Source organism: Hippichthys cyanospilos, chromosome 17, assembly GCF_059441005.1.
Source record: "Hippichthys cyanospilos isolate Australia breed blue-spotted pipefish chromosome 17, RoL_Hcya_1.0, whole genome shotgun sequence".
Classification (NCBI taxonomy): Eukaryota; Metazoa; Chordata; class Actinopteri; order Syngnathiformes; family Syngnathidae; genus Hippichthys; species Hippichthys cyanospilos.
The window spans coordinates 9,265,658-9,284,204 of NC_142385.1; the positions used below are offsets into that span (position 1 = coordinate 9,265,658).

General features: G+C 38.3%; 1 protein-coding gene across 2 annotated transcripts in view; it reads right to left on the bottom strand.

Annotated features, from left to right (window-relative positions):
- Positions 1–18,547, bottom strand: part of ankfn1b (ankyrin repeat and fibronectin type III domain containing 1b) — a 136,238-nt gene that overhangs the window by 113,272 nt on the left and 4,419 nt on the right. Inside the window, exon 2 of one of the 2 annotated variants that reach the window (XM_088439874.1) lies at positions 18,025–18,123. In XM_088439874.1, the coding sequence (XP_088296000.1) occupies positions 18,025–18,041 (17 nt within the window). In that variant the 5' untranslated portion in view covers positions 18,042–18,123. Of the gene's footprint in view, positions 1–6,186; positions 6,613–18,024; positions 18,124–18,547 lie in introns of those variants that run through there. The other variant, XM_088439873.1, reaches the window with a different exon arrangement.

An 18,547-nucleotide genomic window follows, 5' to 3' on the forward strand; every position in this document is an offset into this window, starting at 1 on the left:
AGCGGATGACACAGCATGTGGGGCACGGTACATTGACTGCAAATAGAGCGGCAGTCAATTCTTTCAAAGCCAGACCAGTTAAAATGGATTTTTGACTTATATAGCCGTCAACGGCAGTGAATGAGTTAACTTAATCACTGCTTGATATCTATAGCCATCAATTTTAGGGTATGTTACGAGGTCAAGACTATTTTTTTGAAATCTTTCACAGAATGCTGCCAGTTGTAAAATCAGTTGTGATCACGCCCCATACAGTGCCCATATCGCAAATCTTTGCTCACAAGTCAAAGCAAAACACCGGTGGGCACACTCTTATCTCAAGACACGATATTCCTCAGATCAATGCATTTTTCAGCAGTTTTCGCCGTGCGATATCAGCCATTGTGTGGTAAGATGCACGGAAGAAGTGGATGATGTGTCTATTGGAGATGCCAGAGAATGATCAGCTTTTGAACATTCGCCCTCTAGCCTTTTTTTTTTTGTGGTTTTCTTCTCTCTATCTCGCTTGGCACTTGGCTGACAGTGAAGAGGCTTTAAAAGACTTTGCTTCAATCGCCCTTTCTCACCGCCGGCTTCAATATGCTTTCGCTCACATTTCCGCATGAAGAGGTTTAAGTGCGAGCGCAAGTTTAAGACCTGGAAACTGAATCTAACTCAACCAATTACGGCCCGGTAACAAATCCTCCCTTTTCAGCTTTGAAGCACTCAGTGAACAGACAAATCTATTGTATCAGTGTATCATCGCTATATCCTCTATTCATTTGTGTCCACCGTTGCGTCCATTTTATCTCAGCAAGATAGGAAATTAAATGCATCCCACCCAAACAAATGAGACATCAACGGAAAGGCTAGGGTGTCCTCTATTGAGGACACCGGGACGGAGCATAGTAGCTTGAATTAGTCCGTGGATATAGAAGGTCCACAACAGAGGACGCAAATGAATAGGCTGGATATCTGGAGGATATAAAGGCAGGATGTTGCTTTCATTAACAATCGAACTCAAGGGCGGCTAAATCTGATAGCTGTCCGTGGTGCTGATTCTAAAATCAAAAATATTCCTACTCTGACCAAACTGAGTGAATTTCTATTTACTTCAGGCTGGAAATGACACAGCGCGTTACTCTGTTTGCACAGTGTGTTATGGCAAGACTTGCCCTTTTCATGGAGTGAGCCGCTCAAGGTTGCCTACTAGGCTGACATTGATGTTACTCTAAAAATAAACCCGTTTCAAATGTAATACCACTTCTTTTTCTATGATTGCGGACCAAATATTTGTAAAAGCACATGACTAATTGGTGTAAGACTTTGGTTCAGGCTGCACATGTGAGTAATCATTAATCCCCCAAATAAGCGTCATGCCCATGTGCAAAATTGTTTGACAGTTTGCAAATTGAGAATTAAAAAGCTACTTTGAGCAGCTGAGCGGACAGGCAGGAGTAAACGTGCACGCTCGGCCCTTTTGATTAAACATCGCTTATGATTCATTATGCGCCGAACAACTTGTCCCCATTTATTATGGCCGTGTTCCAGACAGGGCGCACTTAGTGCTTTTATTCTGCTGAGGCCACAAGTATTTCTTTTTTTTAAGGTGTAAATGAGACAGGCTGCCTCTATTGTCCCGAAAACTGTGTTGATAAGCTAAAAAAAAAAAAAATCCTGAAGGTGTTCTAATAAAAGACACCCCAGTTGTCATTAACAACAGAATGCCTCTTCAAACAGAATTAGAAAGGAGGCCGCTAGCCTCAATTCCTAATGGCTGCTCGGTGACGTCTGTCAAAGGCACAACCTAGAATTGGAGACGTGGCGACAGAAAGGGAATAATAAAAGTTAAAGTAAGAGGAGGGAACGTCAGAGGGACACGCTAGGAAAAGATTCTGAGGGATGTGTGAGAGAAAGACAGTGAGTGGGAGAGACAGACCGACAGACACAAAGAGGCTAGACACATGAGAGATGCAGCGTTTGTTATGATGTCCACCCACGTGAAAAACTGGCACTGTGAGTGAACGGTGAGAGGATTAGAAAAAAAAAAAGTCAAATATGCATCTGGTCGGTAATTGTTCAAAGGAGGTAAGTTTTATCCCACCTATGAGATTGTGTCATGGGGGAAACATGTTTTGGGGTCGCTTTGTAACAACAGGGCCTGGACGTATTGTTATCAAGAAAGAAAATTGTATTCTGTAGGCATGACATTAAAAGGAAGATTCAGATCTTTGGTTCTCACAAAAATATTCATTAAAACTTTTCTTTGCAGGTCTGATCTACAACTTATAGGAAATGTTTCGATGAGGTTAAATTGAGAAAACTTGTTTGCCTAAGGTGTAAATATTCAGAAATGCAGGAACATTTTAAAAGGGTTCACATGCATTTTCTTGAAACTTCAAAAAATTCTTTAACCTGGGAATACATTTTAATACATGAAATACTGTACATGAAGGATAAGTTCATTTTCTGTGATATTTTTTTTAATTTTACCTATTGTATGTCTTTCGTTTCATTGAGCATTATGTTTTTCTTGTAATATTTATTTTTCATTAGCTTATTCTTAAATGATACGTTTTCATTCGTTTTTCTCTATTATATGTATGCGTCTTAAATGTTTGTTTTTTTCGTCTTTTCAATTGTATGGTATTTTGTTTTTTTTCATTTATTGTATATCTTCAAGGCTGTCAGATCCCTCATCACACACTTAATAGACTTTTCTCACAGGCAGTAGCATTCTCTCATTTTTCTCTTTTTAAACACTCTCAAAGTTCAAACCTACATAGAAGGAAGCTAAAAAGAAATTACACAAAAAATCCATAACACTGGGTGGCCATGAAAATGCATTATAGGGAGGGAACACTATAATAAAAACGTGACTTGCATCACAGACTGGAAACACTTTCAAAGTCTTGAAAATGCACAAATGTGAAACAAAAGTCATTCCAGGTCATTAAGCATCACGCACATGATTGAAGTACAAAAATGAGCAAGGCTGTTATCTCGTCAAACTGTGCCTTACAAAACATATTCCGTATTGAATATTTTTTTGTTTAATCATGAAATTCCATCAAAATTTCTTCATAAAGTTGATGACAAATATAAATCTAAAATATCGGAATTTTGCAAGTAAATAAAAAGCAGGGAATTAGAAACTGTTTCCAAACTTTTGACTGTATCTTCTGTATATTCTCCAACGAGAGGGATCACTGACGACATTCCCGAGTTAAGGCTAATCTCAACACTGAAGCCGGCAGCGAAGGGAAGATACAGTCAGCGCGTGGGACCGCAAGATGTGTGACAGAATGTCTTCAAGCGAATGTGTTCCGAAAGGCTCCTCTATTTTTATCGAAACGTAGGAAAAAAAAAACATCCGTCCTTGCACTGAGCATCAGTGGGAAGAATCCATAGTAGCCGCCAGCCAGCGGCATGGATGACAGCATGCATCCAGCGCACCTCCACACTTATGTAACAGAAAACTTGTGCTCACACATGAACACACATGTGTATAAACAAGCTTTAAACTGAAAAAGCTGGGACCACCAACTCATGTAATATACACAAATCAGAATCACCCAACAGTTCAATACCATGACGCAGCAATTATGCAATAACTGTATTCATTTTTTTGACTTGCTATGGCTCTTTTTTTGTTTTTGATTTAATGTATAACTCCATATAAATAATTTATTTAAAATAAAGCAAGTAATGTTTAGGGCAATTTTAAAAAGTGAATAACTTATTTGCACACAAAAAAAACAGCCTTTGTGAGTAATGAGTGGATGGGGGGGGGGAGTACTTCAATCGTATCAGGCAACATGTATTATGTAATGAATCGTCTTTGTATTCCATGATGCACTACACTAATACACTAATACTGTATACGTATACTGTTTTCTAGACTTATAGAGACGAGTACTCAATTCTTGGGTCGTGACCCATAATCAAGTACAGTCGGCCCCCGGCTTACGAGCACCCTAATTTACGAACAATTCGCCTTACGAGCGTGGATCAGGGAGATTTTTGTCCTCCGCTTACGAACAAACCTCTCGCCTTACGAGCAATTCGACATGCCGGCCATTAAGTATGTAGAAATGTTCTCGTTTAATTGCGTCAATAAAATCAACAGTAGCGACATCATCAATCATCAATAGAAACTTGTGGCAGTAACGTGAACGCTATTGCTCTTACAACGTCACACTGACTGTCTCACTCACGGTGTCTAAATATATTACCATTTAAGTGTAGTGTTTGTACAGCTAAAGGGAAAAACAGCTGACATGAAATTAAATGTGCCGATTGCAGGACAAAGAATTGTCATTGGTTTAAATGTGTGTTTTTTTTTAAATTAATTGTCAATACATTCCAACCGTTTAAAAAAAAAAGTGCGAATAATTATCAGTCAGTCACGGAGATGCGAATATGCTATTGGTCTATTAAGGTCACCCGGTCTCACTCACGGAGATGCTATTGGCCGGCGTCACACGTCAATCACAGAAATGCCGATATGCTATTGGCCGAACGCCTTTATCTAGCTTGATGGGACAGGATGGAAGGAAGGAGAGAAAATTAGTGAAAAACGGAATGTTGTGAAGACTTTGCAAACTTTATCTGTTAGACATAGCTTCTAAAATTACTAGCAGCGGTAAAGAAAGAAATAAGAGGATGATGTTTTAGTATCTGCGTGATTTGCACCCTGACTGAAAGAGTTACTGTAACACTGTAAGACCAATAGCATATCTATCGCCGTGTTTACTTTGAGCGTTGGACTCTGCCTCCCTATGCTTACACCCAGCTCAAGTCTCGTTGTTTCAAAGGTAAAAGCTATTTGTCCATTGTATTTATTATATAATACAAGTGTACAGCAGTTTATGTCACTCGATTTTAATTTATGTATACAGTGTGTCGTTTTTACCCAAGGCTTCGGCGTGCGTTGCACGCATTCACGAATTAACATGGGTTTGGATTGCCCGCTATACGAGCAAATCGAGATACGAGCGTAGCCGCTGAACGGATTAAGTTCGTAACCCGGGGGCCCACTGTACCAATAACACTAGTATTCTGATAAATAAAATTCCCAAACATAAAAACAATGGCAGATAATTTTAGATGCTTATATACATATATAGTATTTAAGAAAACAATTTTTCAATTTTTCAAATTTCTACTTCCAATACTGGTATCTGTTATAATTCGAGTACCTATAATTTAAAATAAGGCGAGATAGTAGGTGCAGCACTATAAGCAGCACCAGTATATAAGCCACAGCAGCAAAAATTAAGAAAAAAAAAATATATTTTTTTTGTCACGGATAAGCCGAACCAGACTGTAAATCCTAAATCACAGGTGTTAAACTCAAGGCCCGGGGGCCAAATCCGGCCCGCCACGTCATTTTATGTGGCCCGCGAAAGATTTCCATGACCCTTGCTAAACTCAGTTCCAAAACTTTAGCTTGTCGTGTATAATGAAAAATAATGTTGAGATTTTTTTTGGTTTGTTCTGTTACAGTAATGTAAACAATAAATGAACAAACTAGAATGTTTTACTTCTGATTTCAAAACAACTAAGCCATCAATTTGTTGTATACAGTATAATACTGTGAGACAATTTAAAATCGACTTGCTTTTCTCATCATATCGGCCCAATGAAGGAAGTTCTCGCTACAAAATGGCCCGCGACAAAAATGAGTTTGACATCCCTGTCCTAAATCGTAGCTTTAGACATTTACGCAAAAAGATGGTATATGGATGGGTTTTTTTTGAGCACCAACATATTTATAAAAAAAACAAATGGATGAACTGATATTCTCAACATAACACTAACAGAATACTGCAGTTAAATAGCAGTTCAAATTCAAAATAAATACTTCCAGAGCATCGTCTACTGTCTCCCTTTGTTTCATTGATTGAACATATTAACACATTGCACATCATCCATATGTACGTATGTATATACAGTATGTATATATACATATATATATATACATATATATACATATATATATATATATATATATATATATATATATATATATATATATATATATATATATATATATGACAGACAAACATATAAATACAAATACAGTATAATTGTACCTACTATCTATATAGCATACATAAATTGATACATAAACGAAAAAAAAAAGTCCGGGTTAGAAAACAGAGGAACGGAAAGCTGAAAGCATGCAGAATGTTGACATGTTACCTGGCCTCTGCCACCGTACAGCAGTAGCTGCCACTCCGCCTGGAGCTCCTACCGACCCGCAGCTCCTCCCGAGACTTACGCCGATTAAAGTATTCTGTGAGTTTCCCGAAAGTCGCCATGCTTCCTTTCCACAGCTTCCTCTCACCGGTTTTTCGTTTTTGAGAGAGGGCTCTTCTGGTCCCGTTCGGCAAAGCCGCTTCACCAACCTGTGGACTCAGCGTCTGGACTTACGCGGATGCTTCGGCACAGCTTGGCATCGGTCGCGAGTTTGAGTCTCCCCCTTCCGCCATCGGCCTCTTATGCGAAACACTCAATGTAGAAAGAAAAAATAAAAAGACCGAACCCTGGCTCTGCCTATCTCTCTCTCTCTGCTACCGCGCGCACAGGCAGTCTGTGGAAATAGTAGCGTTTGTAAGTGTCTAGCAATCGACATGGCAGGAGCAGTGCCCCCCTGAGGAGGAGAACGAGAGACGAATCCAGACAGAGAATGACGAGGAGGGAGGTGATGGATCGGCAGTGTTCCTCTCGTGTGGCAGAATAAAGCAGAGGTGCTATGATGCTTGTCCGCAAGCCCACTCCAACCCTCCCCGCCCTCGTCTTCTTCACCTCTCTGCCTCTCTTGTTTTTCTTGCCCGGATTCTTTCACACTGCACTCTTGATGAGCACACGCGCAGCCTCAGCCAATCGGCAATGTCTTAGCGCTGTCTCGCACTACGCTCCGTGTGCATAGATTTTGCACAACGCCTGAGGTGAACCTGCCTCCCCCAAGACCCCCCCCCCCCCCCTCTCCCCTCCAGTTGTGCAGTCTTGCTTGTTCTCTTCATGAGCAACAAATGCATGACCGCAGTGACTCCCACCAAAGGCGTTTGTTGAAGAAGTGGATTGAAGGGATTTGAGATTTCTCAAATTCAATTGCTCAAATTCAATTGTCACTGCCGGGTGGAGGTTTGTCAACCCGATACTTTTACTCATTATTAATCAATTTAAATTGATAGCATAAGAAGACATTTGTTAAATATGTCATTCCTTGAAGTCAATCTGCAAGCGCCGTGCAGTATTATGTCACCTCAAGATTTGGATGAATTGTGTGGATGAAAGAAAGCAAAACTGAGTTGGTGGGAGCATAAATCCCACTGTGAGACTGTGTCAAGCGGGAGTCATGTTTTTCGGTGGCTTTGCACCAACAGGGTCTGGACGTATTACTTTTAGACAGAAAAATGAAGTCCCTTGGCATGACTTTAAAAAGGAGATTCGAAACTTTGGTTTTCATAAAATTATTCCCTAAAAAAAATGTTGAAACTTTTCATGACCATTTTGCAGGTCTGATTTATAACTATATGAAATGTTTGGATGAGATTAAAATCAGAAAATTGTTCTTCTCCAATGTTGTGGGGTTATTCATAAATGCAGGAACATTTTAAAAGGTTCACACGCATTTTCTTGAGACATCGTGTCGCTTCAAGATCCAAAACCAATGTTTTTTAGACCCGCGCTTCTCAAATGGGGTTTGAGGGTATGTGAAGGCACGTCAGGGGGTATGTAAGATTTTAGGTTGATCTGCAAGTATTAAGAAATCTTATAAAATGCCTTTATGTTGGGTGAGGGATTGTAATTTCTTTTCAGGCTAAGAACAAATTAACTGCAAAATGAAGCTAATTGCTAAATCGTGATCGTGGCTCTGAAAGCGTGTATGCCTTTATTTGGTGTACTTTTATTGCGTGAGCATTGTCATTAGTGATGTAATTTTCCAGAAGAAAAATATTTAACAGGAGGTAGACTTTTCTAGTGCACTGAAAACAAAAATGTTTAACTCAAAATTTAAACGTAACAGATTTCAATATAACATACATAAATGCCCTTTTTATTCACCAACAGATTCAATTTCACAACAAAATGTTTCTTACTTTTCAGCCATACTAAAGTTTACAAAATAATTGCAAATTACTCGCTTCCTAATCACAAATTGGGTCAATGACCCCCACACAGGTTGCTGCCAAATATTTAGTGACTAAATAATCAAGCTCTTAGATGATGATGTGGATTGCTTGTGTCAATTTGACAACTTTCAAACGTATTACATTTTTAAAAATGTGTTGAACTGCTTGACTTGATTGCTTGATTGATTGAAGTCATGAAGTGACTAAAAAAAAAAAATCAAGCTCTTTGATGATGAAGTGGATAACGTGGGTCTATTTGACATATTTCTAAATTACTATTTTTTTTATATTTTACACTGGTTGACTTTATTGCTTTATTGAAGACTCATGATTACATTCACAAATTAATAAAATCAAATCAAATTAAATGAACACAAATATATATATATTTTTTATTAATAACCCCAATTTATTCATGGACCCTGCAGTCAAGCCACGGACCCCCAGGCATCCACGGACCTCGCTTTGAGAACCGCTGGTTTAACTGATGTGGCATTTTACACATTGTATGTCTACATAAGCATCCATTTCTACAGATATGACAACAGACATAAGTAATATGATCGTGAAAAGAGCAATTGTGAGAGGTTTATGGGCGAGAGTTACAGGGGAGGATGGCTCGTAATGAACAGCTCCAGTAATTAGTGTAACTGCGTCACGTTTAATCTGAGTCTCATTGTTGTCCTTCACAATGTCATTATTCCATCCCTGATACAATAGTCTCTCATTTTTCCCCACCTTTCTTCACCTTGTAGCGCTCACGTTCCAATTGTCTTTTCTACAGCAGCTTTGGAATGATCTAATCTTCACCCTTCAATCAAAAAAGGGTTGAAATAAAGTGCCAAATGTGAGCATAGTACATATATTTTTTCTAAAGAATCACTTAACTTCTGTTCATCTGCTTTTTGTGATAAATGTAACTTTTTTTTTTTTTTACATACTCTACTCATACACACGAACCTCCATTGTTGTTTTCCGCAGGAGTTAATCTTATTGATCATATTCTCCCTCTGCAGATTCATTATCTGCTTCCTTTGACGTGATTTGTTCCAGCCCACCCCCGGGTCATCCATCTCAGAAGTAACGCGGCCTGAATATGTGCATGTCGCATTGCCACTTTCTGAGCACACCTACTCAGAGATGTGAAGAAAAATCGACAAGAGGCTCGAAGATAAGATTGTTGTACTGTTGTGATTAGAAAATAATACTAAAACTGTGCTAAATGTTACTATACTGTTTTGGGTTATATAACGCTGACGGAAAAGGATGGCAATCGAAACATCAATTGAATTAGATTTTTGTTTTCTCTTGTTTTGTTTTATGGAACTGGGTCGAGAAAATCTTTGGGATTTATTTTATTAAACAGCTGGAATCAAAAGAGTGCACATAAGTCCAATATATTTGCAATATAAGGCATTTTAATTTAATTGGTTCAAAATGTAGATATGTTGGCTACTATTTTTTTCTTCCTTTGAAAATTTTCAAATCAGTTGTATTTAACTTTAATGCAGATATATTAGCTTTCAGTTATCAAAATGAATTGATCGACAATGAATCGATTATCAAATTAATCAGAACTGTTTAATAACGTAAAATTGTCTCAATCCTTTCATTTCAGCTTCACAGCATTCTGATTATCTTTTCTGTAGAATTGGAATAAAACGTTTGCAAACACCTGCTTTCTAATTTTTCAAACTATGAGCGACCTAGTAACTAAAAATTGTATTTGTTATTGCTTAACTGTTGCATTGTTTTTTGTTATTAAACAAGACCAATGAACAACAACATTTTTGGTTGATTACAAAACTCATACTTTTTAGATGTTACATTTTTGCATTGGATCACACAATCAAGTGTACATGGTGAGAAAAGAATAATAATATTGAAGAAAAGAACCAGCACATTTCCTCCCCAAAAAGATTGCAAAAAAGGCCTTTGTTTATTTTGGGGAGAGGCATTTATGTGGCTAACACCCCGACTTCTAGGAAGGGCACCTATTAGAGCGAGCTAGCTATCGGATTTAATGAATGAGGTTGCTCCTCTTAATGGCTTGAAAAACTGAGAAATTTATCACCGTTAGGAAAAAGCATGAAGGACAGACAGAATAATAGAGTAGCAATGTCCTCTGAGCCATTGCAACTATTCACAATTGTTCCTCTTTTTGTCTAGACTCCATTTGGCTCTAAAATGTTTTGAGCTGATGAATTAATCATATGCTGCAATATTTCTTGGTATATTTTCAACCCAGGATGAAACGCACTTTGGCGTCATCTACTTTCTGTGAGGGGCCGCAGATTGTTTGGCATTTTTAAACCCAAACATGTATAATAAATAAAAGTTTGACAATGTGACTTGATTGTCAGCAAATCTTAGCCTTGTGTGTATGTGTGTGTGTGTGTGTGTGTGTGTGTGTGCGCACGTGTGTGTGTATAAACAACTTTTGCTTGCTTCTTATGCCACTTTTAGATAAACATGGGAACGCACGCAAAAATATGACAATATCAATTTGTGTGAATGCAAAGAATGGCCAGCCTTTATTTACTCCACAACAATACAAGTGCTTTTGCACAATAAATCCTTGCAATCAGTCTCCCGACACCATTCCACTAAACGACTTTTTTCAGAGACAAACAAGGCCACCCGAGGAGAAAGTCTGTTAAAAAAAAAAGAAAATGCTTCCTCCTGTAATTACTGGGACAGTGTGCACCAGCTCTCCTTGTTGGGACTCTTTCGATAGGACCATTTACATTACAAAATGCATTCACACAATGTCATGTTTTCAAACGAAGCAAAGAATGCCTGAAACCCTGATAGTTTGCTGAAAGACCCAAGCTACACTGCTAAACTGTGTGAAAAAATATCTCATCAATTAGGTCCAAGTCTATACTACTATGCTATACAATATGGGTGAGTGTGTGTCGTACAATGTTGGGATTAATGCATTAAAAAAGAAATGTATACAGTAATGCTGTACTTTTTGTGCAATGCATTACACACACAAAAATAGCACTTTAGTACTTTACTCAGTACAAATGTAACGCAATTTTTAACCTGAAAGTGCTGTTTTATCCCTAAGTTCTCCAAGAACACCGCAAAATCGGAGGAAAAAAGTCTGGGGCAAAATGTTTACTTTCCGTTATTAGTATCTACTACAGCAGAGATGAGTGCAGCAGCAGCAGCAGACGACAGGTTGAATATGGACAATACGTACACAAACTTTCAGATCGTCAGAGATAACGACAAGAAGAATATAATGGATAGGGCCACTTTGCCATATAGCACCAGTAATTTTTGAAATAGTAATGTGACGTGCGGAGGATTGAGAGTGGAGGTAAAACAAAGCAGGCAAAATGATCGTTCTCTCGCTCAGGGATACCACTTCGACTATGTAGTACGTGGAAGATATGCTGCCGCTTTCCACAGTGGATTCGCCAGCATTTTTAATAATAATATTCATAATTTTCAGTGTAGAATTGCTTAAGTTTAAGTTTTTGTCAATGCAATACTAAAGTAATGTTTTACATTGAAAATACAGTAATATTGTCATGTAACTATTTTTTTTTTGAAATGACAGAAAAAAGTAATAAATAATTCATTACAGTTTTGAAGTAACTTGCCCAACACTGGTGTTCTACTTCGTCTAATTTGCGAAAATACAATAATGGTGTGTTAGTGATTAAAAAGTGCTATGTTGCAGTTGTAAATGAGTCTTATTGATGAAGAGAAATCTGGGTTTCCGTAGGATCAATAAATAAATTGCACAGGTCACGACAAGATAAATAAAGTTAGGTTAGATAAGAGAAGGGCTACTTTAGAATTTCGCGGAACAAAATCGGGATGAGGTTCAATCAAATGAAGACCCCAATATTGCAGCTGATGCATTCATGTCCATCATGATATCATTATCTGAAAAACATTGCCCAATAAGAACACTAAATCGGAAATCCAATTGGATATAAAATGAATATAAGATGCATGTAAAAATATATATACAGTGTTATGTCATTTTTCACGGTTATTGGGGACCTAAAATCCCCGCAAAAAGTGAAATCCATGGAGTAGGACAAATATGAGCGGTCACATTTCTTATTGCAAAACCCAAATACGGCACTATAAAAACAAAACACTACTACTACCTACTTCGGGCAGAAGTCTGATATACGGTTGAGAAATGTGTGCCTTTGGTGCACATAGAAGTAAAAAGACAACATATGAACAACGCACCTCCAATTCTCGCCATTCAGTTGCATTCCTGTTAGGCCAACATTTTGGAGCAAGGCTCCCAACTCCCGGGAGCTTGCTGACACGGCAGAAATGCCGAGCCGCTCCTGGGACGTGACGCATGGGAGGGAAAACGGCGATGGACGTCAATACCAAACCATTTGGGAAATCTAGGCGGTGCTGAGCAGCAGTAATGTCACATTGACAGATTTTGTTGTTGTCGCCGCTTATGGGAGGTAATAACAACATGCCGGGTGCATTTAGCCAACGGCTGCTTTCATTCCGCCCCGGGCAGATTGTGATCAAACAGCAAACACACGCTCATTCATAATGTAGAAGCAGTCTGGGAGTGAAGCTCACTTGTCGGGATGCAGGTTGGGTATTTGTTTGCTTTATTGGCGCTGACGGCAGACGAGCGGGCTTCCTCTTCCTCCGCTGCATTTGTTTGATTTGCATCGCGGCTCAGCCCTTGAGACGCATGTTTATGTTGTGCTCAACGCAATTCATTCATGACGAGCGCAAGGATGCTGCATGAGATTTAGTCAGAAAAGTGCCACCGAATGGAGGAATGGTTGGAGCGATTCCTTTATCTAAGCATGTAGGAAGATGTGACATATTTTACATCTGGGAATGTCAGGGGTGTAATTCAGGATTTCCTGAAACACACTTAGGAGACTTTCTCATACACTACTGAAACAAACACTGGAAAAAAATTAGTATACTGTATTACCTGAGACATTTTTTTAATGTATTATAGCATATGTGTTTTCCACTAATATTATGGACAAATATTGATGCAATGTCTTTGTAAACTAGAATTTTAATCAAAACAGTGTTTCTTTTATCATTTAGAGTCTTCAAAGTAGGTCCCTTTTTGCAGCTTTGCCCGTCTTTGAATTTTCTCAGTCAGCTTTATGAAGTGGATGATATTTTAGGATCTGGAATGAGTTTATGCTCACAGCTGTGCATGTACGAGTTACTGCCGTGAATTTCCTGACCTGAAATGCTGGCCATCTCAATTCGAAAGTGTTCCCAAACTTTTGACTTTTGATTAGAACTGTAGGTGAGACGATTTTAAAATATTTAATCATTTTGTGGCAAAATGCTAGGTGTGAGTGCAACCAACAAATTATATTGAGTGTAGGAAGTTATTTATTTATTTATTAGTGTATTTTTCAATAGTGATAGTAAATAAAACGAAAAAAATCTCAGGTTTATATATGTCAGAGGGGAAACATTTTTTATTGTGTGAGAGGATTTCACAGAGTCCCGGTATAAGTAAGAAAAAAAAAAAAAATAACAAGGACAAAGGGGAACAAAAGAGGCAGTCCAAGGGGGAAAAAAAAGAAGAAAAGAAGGGAAAAATAAAAGAGCAAAGAGAAAAAGGAGAAATGAAAAAGAAATAAATCTGATAAAAGAAGCTAAAAGGAAATAGAGAGGACGAAAAACAAAAAAGGAGAAAAGAGAAAAGGAAAAAAGAAAACAGTAGAAGAGAAAAAAGAATAAGAAGCGAAAAAAGGGGAAACGAAAACAAAAAGAGAAAGGAGAAAAAAGAAGGGAGAAGAAAATAGAAAATTAATAAGGTAAAGAACAAATATGGAAAAAAGACCAAAAGAAGGGGAAAAGAGAGAAAAGAACAAAGTAGAAGAGAAAGAGAATAAAAAGAAAAAAGAAGATAAAGGAAAAGAAAGAACACAGAAAACTGAGTAAAAAAAAGAAAAAAGGGGAACACAAAAAAGAAGAAGAAAAAGGAGGAGAAAGAAGAAGAAGACAAAATAACTGCATTTTAAAGGACCATATGTGGGAATACAATAAAATTTTGCATGCACACGCACGCACTATGCCAGGTCTGGGCCTCTATACTGTAGCTTTGAACCATCACCCAAAAAAAAGAGCCCAGCAGAGATGCCTAATTGGGAAAGAACTAAGTTGTAGCCGAAGCAATCAACCACATGATGAGCCTAAGACGGCGGTCAGCTGGACACTGGACATTTGCAAAAACAGAAGCAGTGGTGGGCTTCCAACAAATGAGCGCGTGGGTGCAAGACCACGTCATTGGAGCGAGGTAAAATTAGTATCTTGAGATGGCTTGGGAGAAAAACAGGAACAATAGAGTGTACATATCTTCAGCTACTGCACAATCTAAAGACGTCAATACATGAAGCTTTAAGCACGCAGCTAGTTGTCATTTGTGAGGCGAGGTTTGTTGTTTTTGTGTTACCGAAAGGCGTTTTGGGATTTTTAAAAAACTTTAAAGTGCCTAGAAAATGAAAAGTTTTTCATTTAAATACCAATTACATGTTTTTACATTTTTTTTAAATGACTCCAGTCATTGTATCCCTTTAACAAATTATTATAATGGAGGTTCTCAGAATGGCTGGTGCTAAATTGAGGACTAAAGTAATCATTTACTTTCGGTAAGAAAGTACTTAAGTAATGCATTACTTTGTGTATTTGAGTCCTTAAGTAATAAATTACTCTAGGAACAAAAGGAATCGATGACATTCTTGTCTTGTCTTGTCTATTTTTTTAAGTGTTTGGCTAAAAATGGCTGGTACAAAATGTAACAAGTGCTAAAGTAATCTATTACATTCTGTTAAAAAAAAACACACACACTTAATCAATTACTTTGAGTATTAAAGAGCAGCAGGAGGTGCTGCAGGTGATGCATTTACCATTGTCCATATCCATAACAAACATGGCTGCCTCCGGAGAAGTGCCAACCCCCATGTAATATGATATACTGATAACCAGAGCTATGATTATATTTAAAAAATACTGGTGTTCATTAAGTTACCATTCATTTGCAAGTTTTTGAAATTTATAATCATTTAATTTATTCCTTTTTAATGAAAAATGGTAAAAATCTTACACACTGTCCCTTTAAGGTACTAGGGTACTAAGTAATCAATTACTTAAGGTAACAAATATTAAAGTAAACAAATAATTGATAACTCTGATGCTTTATTACCTACATTAATCAATTCATTGATTACTTTAGTAGTTGATTCATTTACAAATCATTTCAATATTTTTTTGTTGGGGGTATTACTTCAGTACCTGGGATTAAATGTTTTTACTCTTTAGAAAAAAAAAGTAAAAATATGGCTTTGGAATTGAATAAAGTAATTCTTTTGAAAAGAAAATGTCTCCCTGTCACAATATTAAAAAGCATGACTTCAAATATCCTAATAAACACTTAAAATCCCTGTATCATCAGATTTTCTTTAACATAACTCCTCATTTGTGAACTTCAATATACACATTATATGTGCATATTCCCTTAATTGACTAATTACATTTTCATTTGGGTTTTGAGATCATACGAATGCATAAAATTTGCCTCAAGTTTAGGATACTAGTGTTATCAGTGTACTTTTTCTGCAATATACTTTAACAAACTAACATCCTTGACCATCTTAGTGTCAGCACTATAAACCCGCTCAACCTTTTACCAAAAGTAAGAAATGAATGGCCGTGTCTCCCTCTAGTGGCCTTTTGCTGCCAATTTACCTCAAATGCTTCACTCTCGTTGTGTGAATCCTGAACTAATCTAATTAACAGAAGAGACAATTTGAACTGTCAAATAATTGCTATGATTTGAAACCGTCAGTAATTAATCAAATTGTGTTTCCTCATTAAAACTATCCAGGCAGACTGAGAGCGAAGCACAAACAGTGACGCAGATGTGACAGAATAAATGACTTGACGGGGAGAAAGGTGAGTGTGCACCTGCCCTGCGTGTACAAGCCTGGGTCTACACGAGCACACATACTGTACATTTGGAGGGTATTTATAGCGCACCTCATTCTTTCCTCCCAACGTGATGACTCACCGATGAATCACAGATTGCGCAAGTCAAGAACCTTGCTTGATTGTTTGGCCCGATGCGGCCGCAGGATGGAGGTGTGACGACAGCGTTAAGGGAAAGCGAGTCTTGGGGAGTTTTGACATGAGGCCGTGTGTCATAGCCACTTGGAGACATAATAAAGGGGGGGCGGACGGTTCCCAAATCCATAAAATGAATGTGCACGAGAAGGTATCATTCACACTTTGGAATTCTACTCCGACGATTTGAAAACTTGTCGGTAATCGGTACAATCCCCTGATTTGTATAACCGCTACGTTAAATGGACGAGTGGCGGTTGTAGTAAGCAAGGGCATGCAGGTGGTTTAATTAAGACACAGTTTGGCGTTCTTCACCATGAAGTGGAAGAAGAGTTCTATTCCCAGCGACGTACTTGACTGCACCCAGGGAAATCCAACGCTTACAGAGGACGGAAATACGGCGTATCTAACAATGGCAGTGCTGTTCCACAAAAGTGTTAAAAGAGAACCAGGAAGGAGAACATAGATCAAAAACCTCATAGACCTTAAATTATTTACGATACTATAGTATTTATTCCAACAAATACAGTGGTACCTAGAGAATCTAAATTATTTTTTTTCTGGAAAAAGGGATTTTTTGTTTTGTTTTTGTGTCTTGGCTCCAGTTTCTTATGTAAATGATCTAATTCGTGCAAAACAAGTCCAAAAATATGGAACCTCAAGTGTGTCAACATCCGAAAGCATTAGCAGAGGAGGAGGATAGCAAATCACGGAAAACAATACAGTACGGACTAAACAGCAGAAAATAATACGAAGTAAACGGCAGAAAATGTTACAATAGAGCTTCCTAAAGTTTGGAAGTGGAAGGAATTGAACAATCCAAGCTTCCACGTTAGCCCTCCACATCACAGGAAGATAAACAATTAGCATCAGGGCAGGAGCTAACAAATTGGGGAGCAGGGCGACAGAAATTGGTCTACATACAATTTTCGTATCTCCATTTTTTGTGGGGTCAAGAATTTCTTCAGACGTCGCTTCGTATACTGAGTTTTTCGTAACCTGGGACTTTTGTATCCCAGGGTGTCACTGTACGATACCTGACAAGTGAAATAACTTTGGTCTTTGTGTCCTCTGGTAAATGAAATTTTATATATATATCAAATGGATGGATGGAAAAATACTAAAGGTGTCTGTTTATACTTGCACTGGTATCTGTCTGAAGAATAAAGAAAATACTATCAAACATCCCGAAAACATATCCTATATTTGTTGTTAGTGTGTCTGTTTGACCTAACACGGCATTGGATTTACAGACTTCGATTAGTAGATAGCAAAAACACTTAACATAAATTTGTACTATACCGCACACGTCTGTAATAACTAAGTAACTGCTTATCCATTTGGTGACTTGTATCTCAAAGCACCTCTGTCCTTGTGTTTATATTCTCAACTTCAGTCACAATTCCCACAGCCTTAGCTCACCCTTACAACCCTGCAACGAACCGCTGAGCCAACACCGTTAAATCCGAGTCCATTCATTCCCGATGGCATTGCCTTGATGATCCCCACACTTGAATACACCTGCTGCTTCTCAAAGCCATAACTCACAGTAGCCATGAGACAAAGTGGACAGGGTTGGGCAATGCAACCCTGCCACTAAACCACTCTATTTCAATAAAAATGATTCTCCTGTCCCGGTGCCATGTCGCAGCTAAAGAATGGGCAACAACAGTTCCAGGAAACCCCGAAATAGACTCAGGAAGTGCATTTAGTAAAGTGCAATGTAGACATGGTTACAGACTGGGAAAAAAAATGGTCTTGTGGACAAATAAAGCAATATGATCTCACTTACTCGATGAGTTGCTCCATTCCGGCAACCCCGCTATAAAGTGGCTCCCCAGGTTTGGGATGGTAGGTTTTCCCTTTTCTCCTGTGAATCTGGGACCTTCACCTAAGAAAAGTGTGAAAAAAAAATTAACATTTTGAAAGAATGCGCCAATGAGTCTTCTGGGTTGTACTCCTATTTTGTGATATACTGTCGAGTTTTGCTTCAATCAAGTAACGTACTGTCGTCCTCTTCTGATTGTTTTTAAGGACATTTTTTGCTGTGTACAATTTCTTTGTGGCTGGCAAACCTTTCAGAACTCCCACCAAGCTGACCTCTTTCACCCCGGAGGGACGCTTTACCGTGAAGCAAATGAACATTCATTATAACGCAGGCTAATTATGCTTCCGAACGCCACTTGAACACGGCACCTCTCTTGCTCTGAACCCGCATGTTAATTAGGCCGAACATCTGGCGAGAGAGGAAACGCCATGTCAGGTTGCAGGATGCTCCCGTCATCCAGAAGCGTGGAATGATTTCGGAAGGTGAA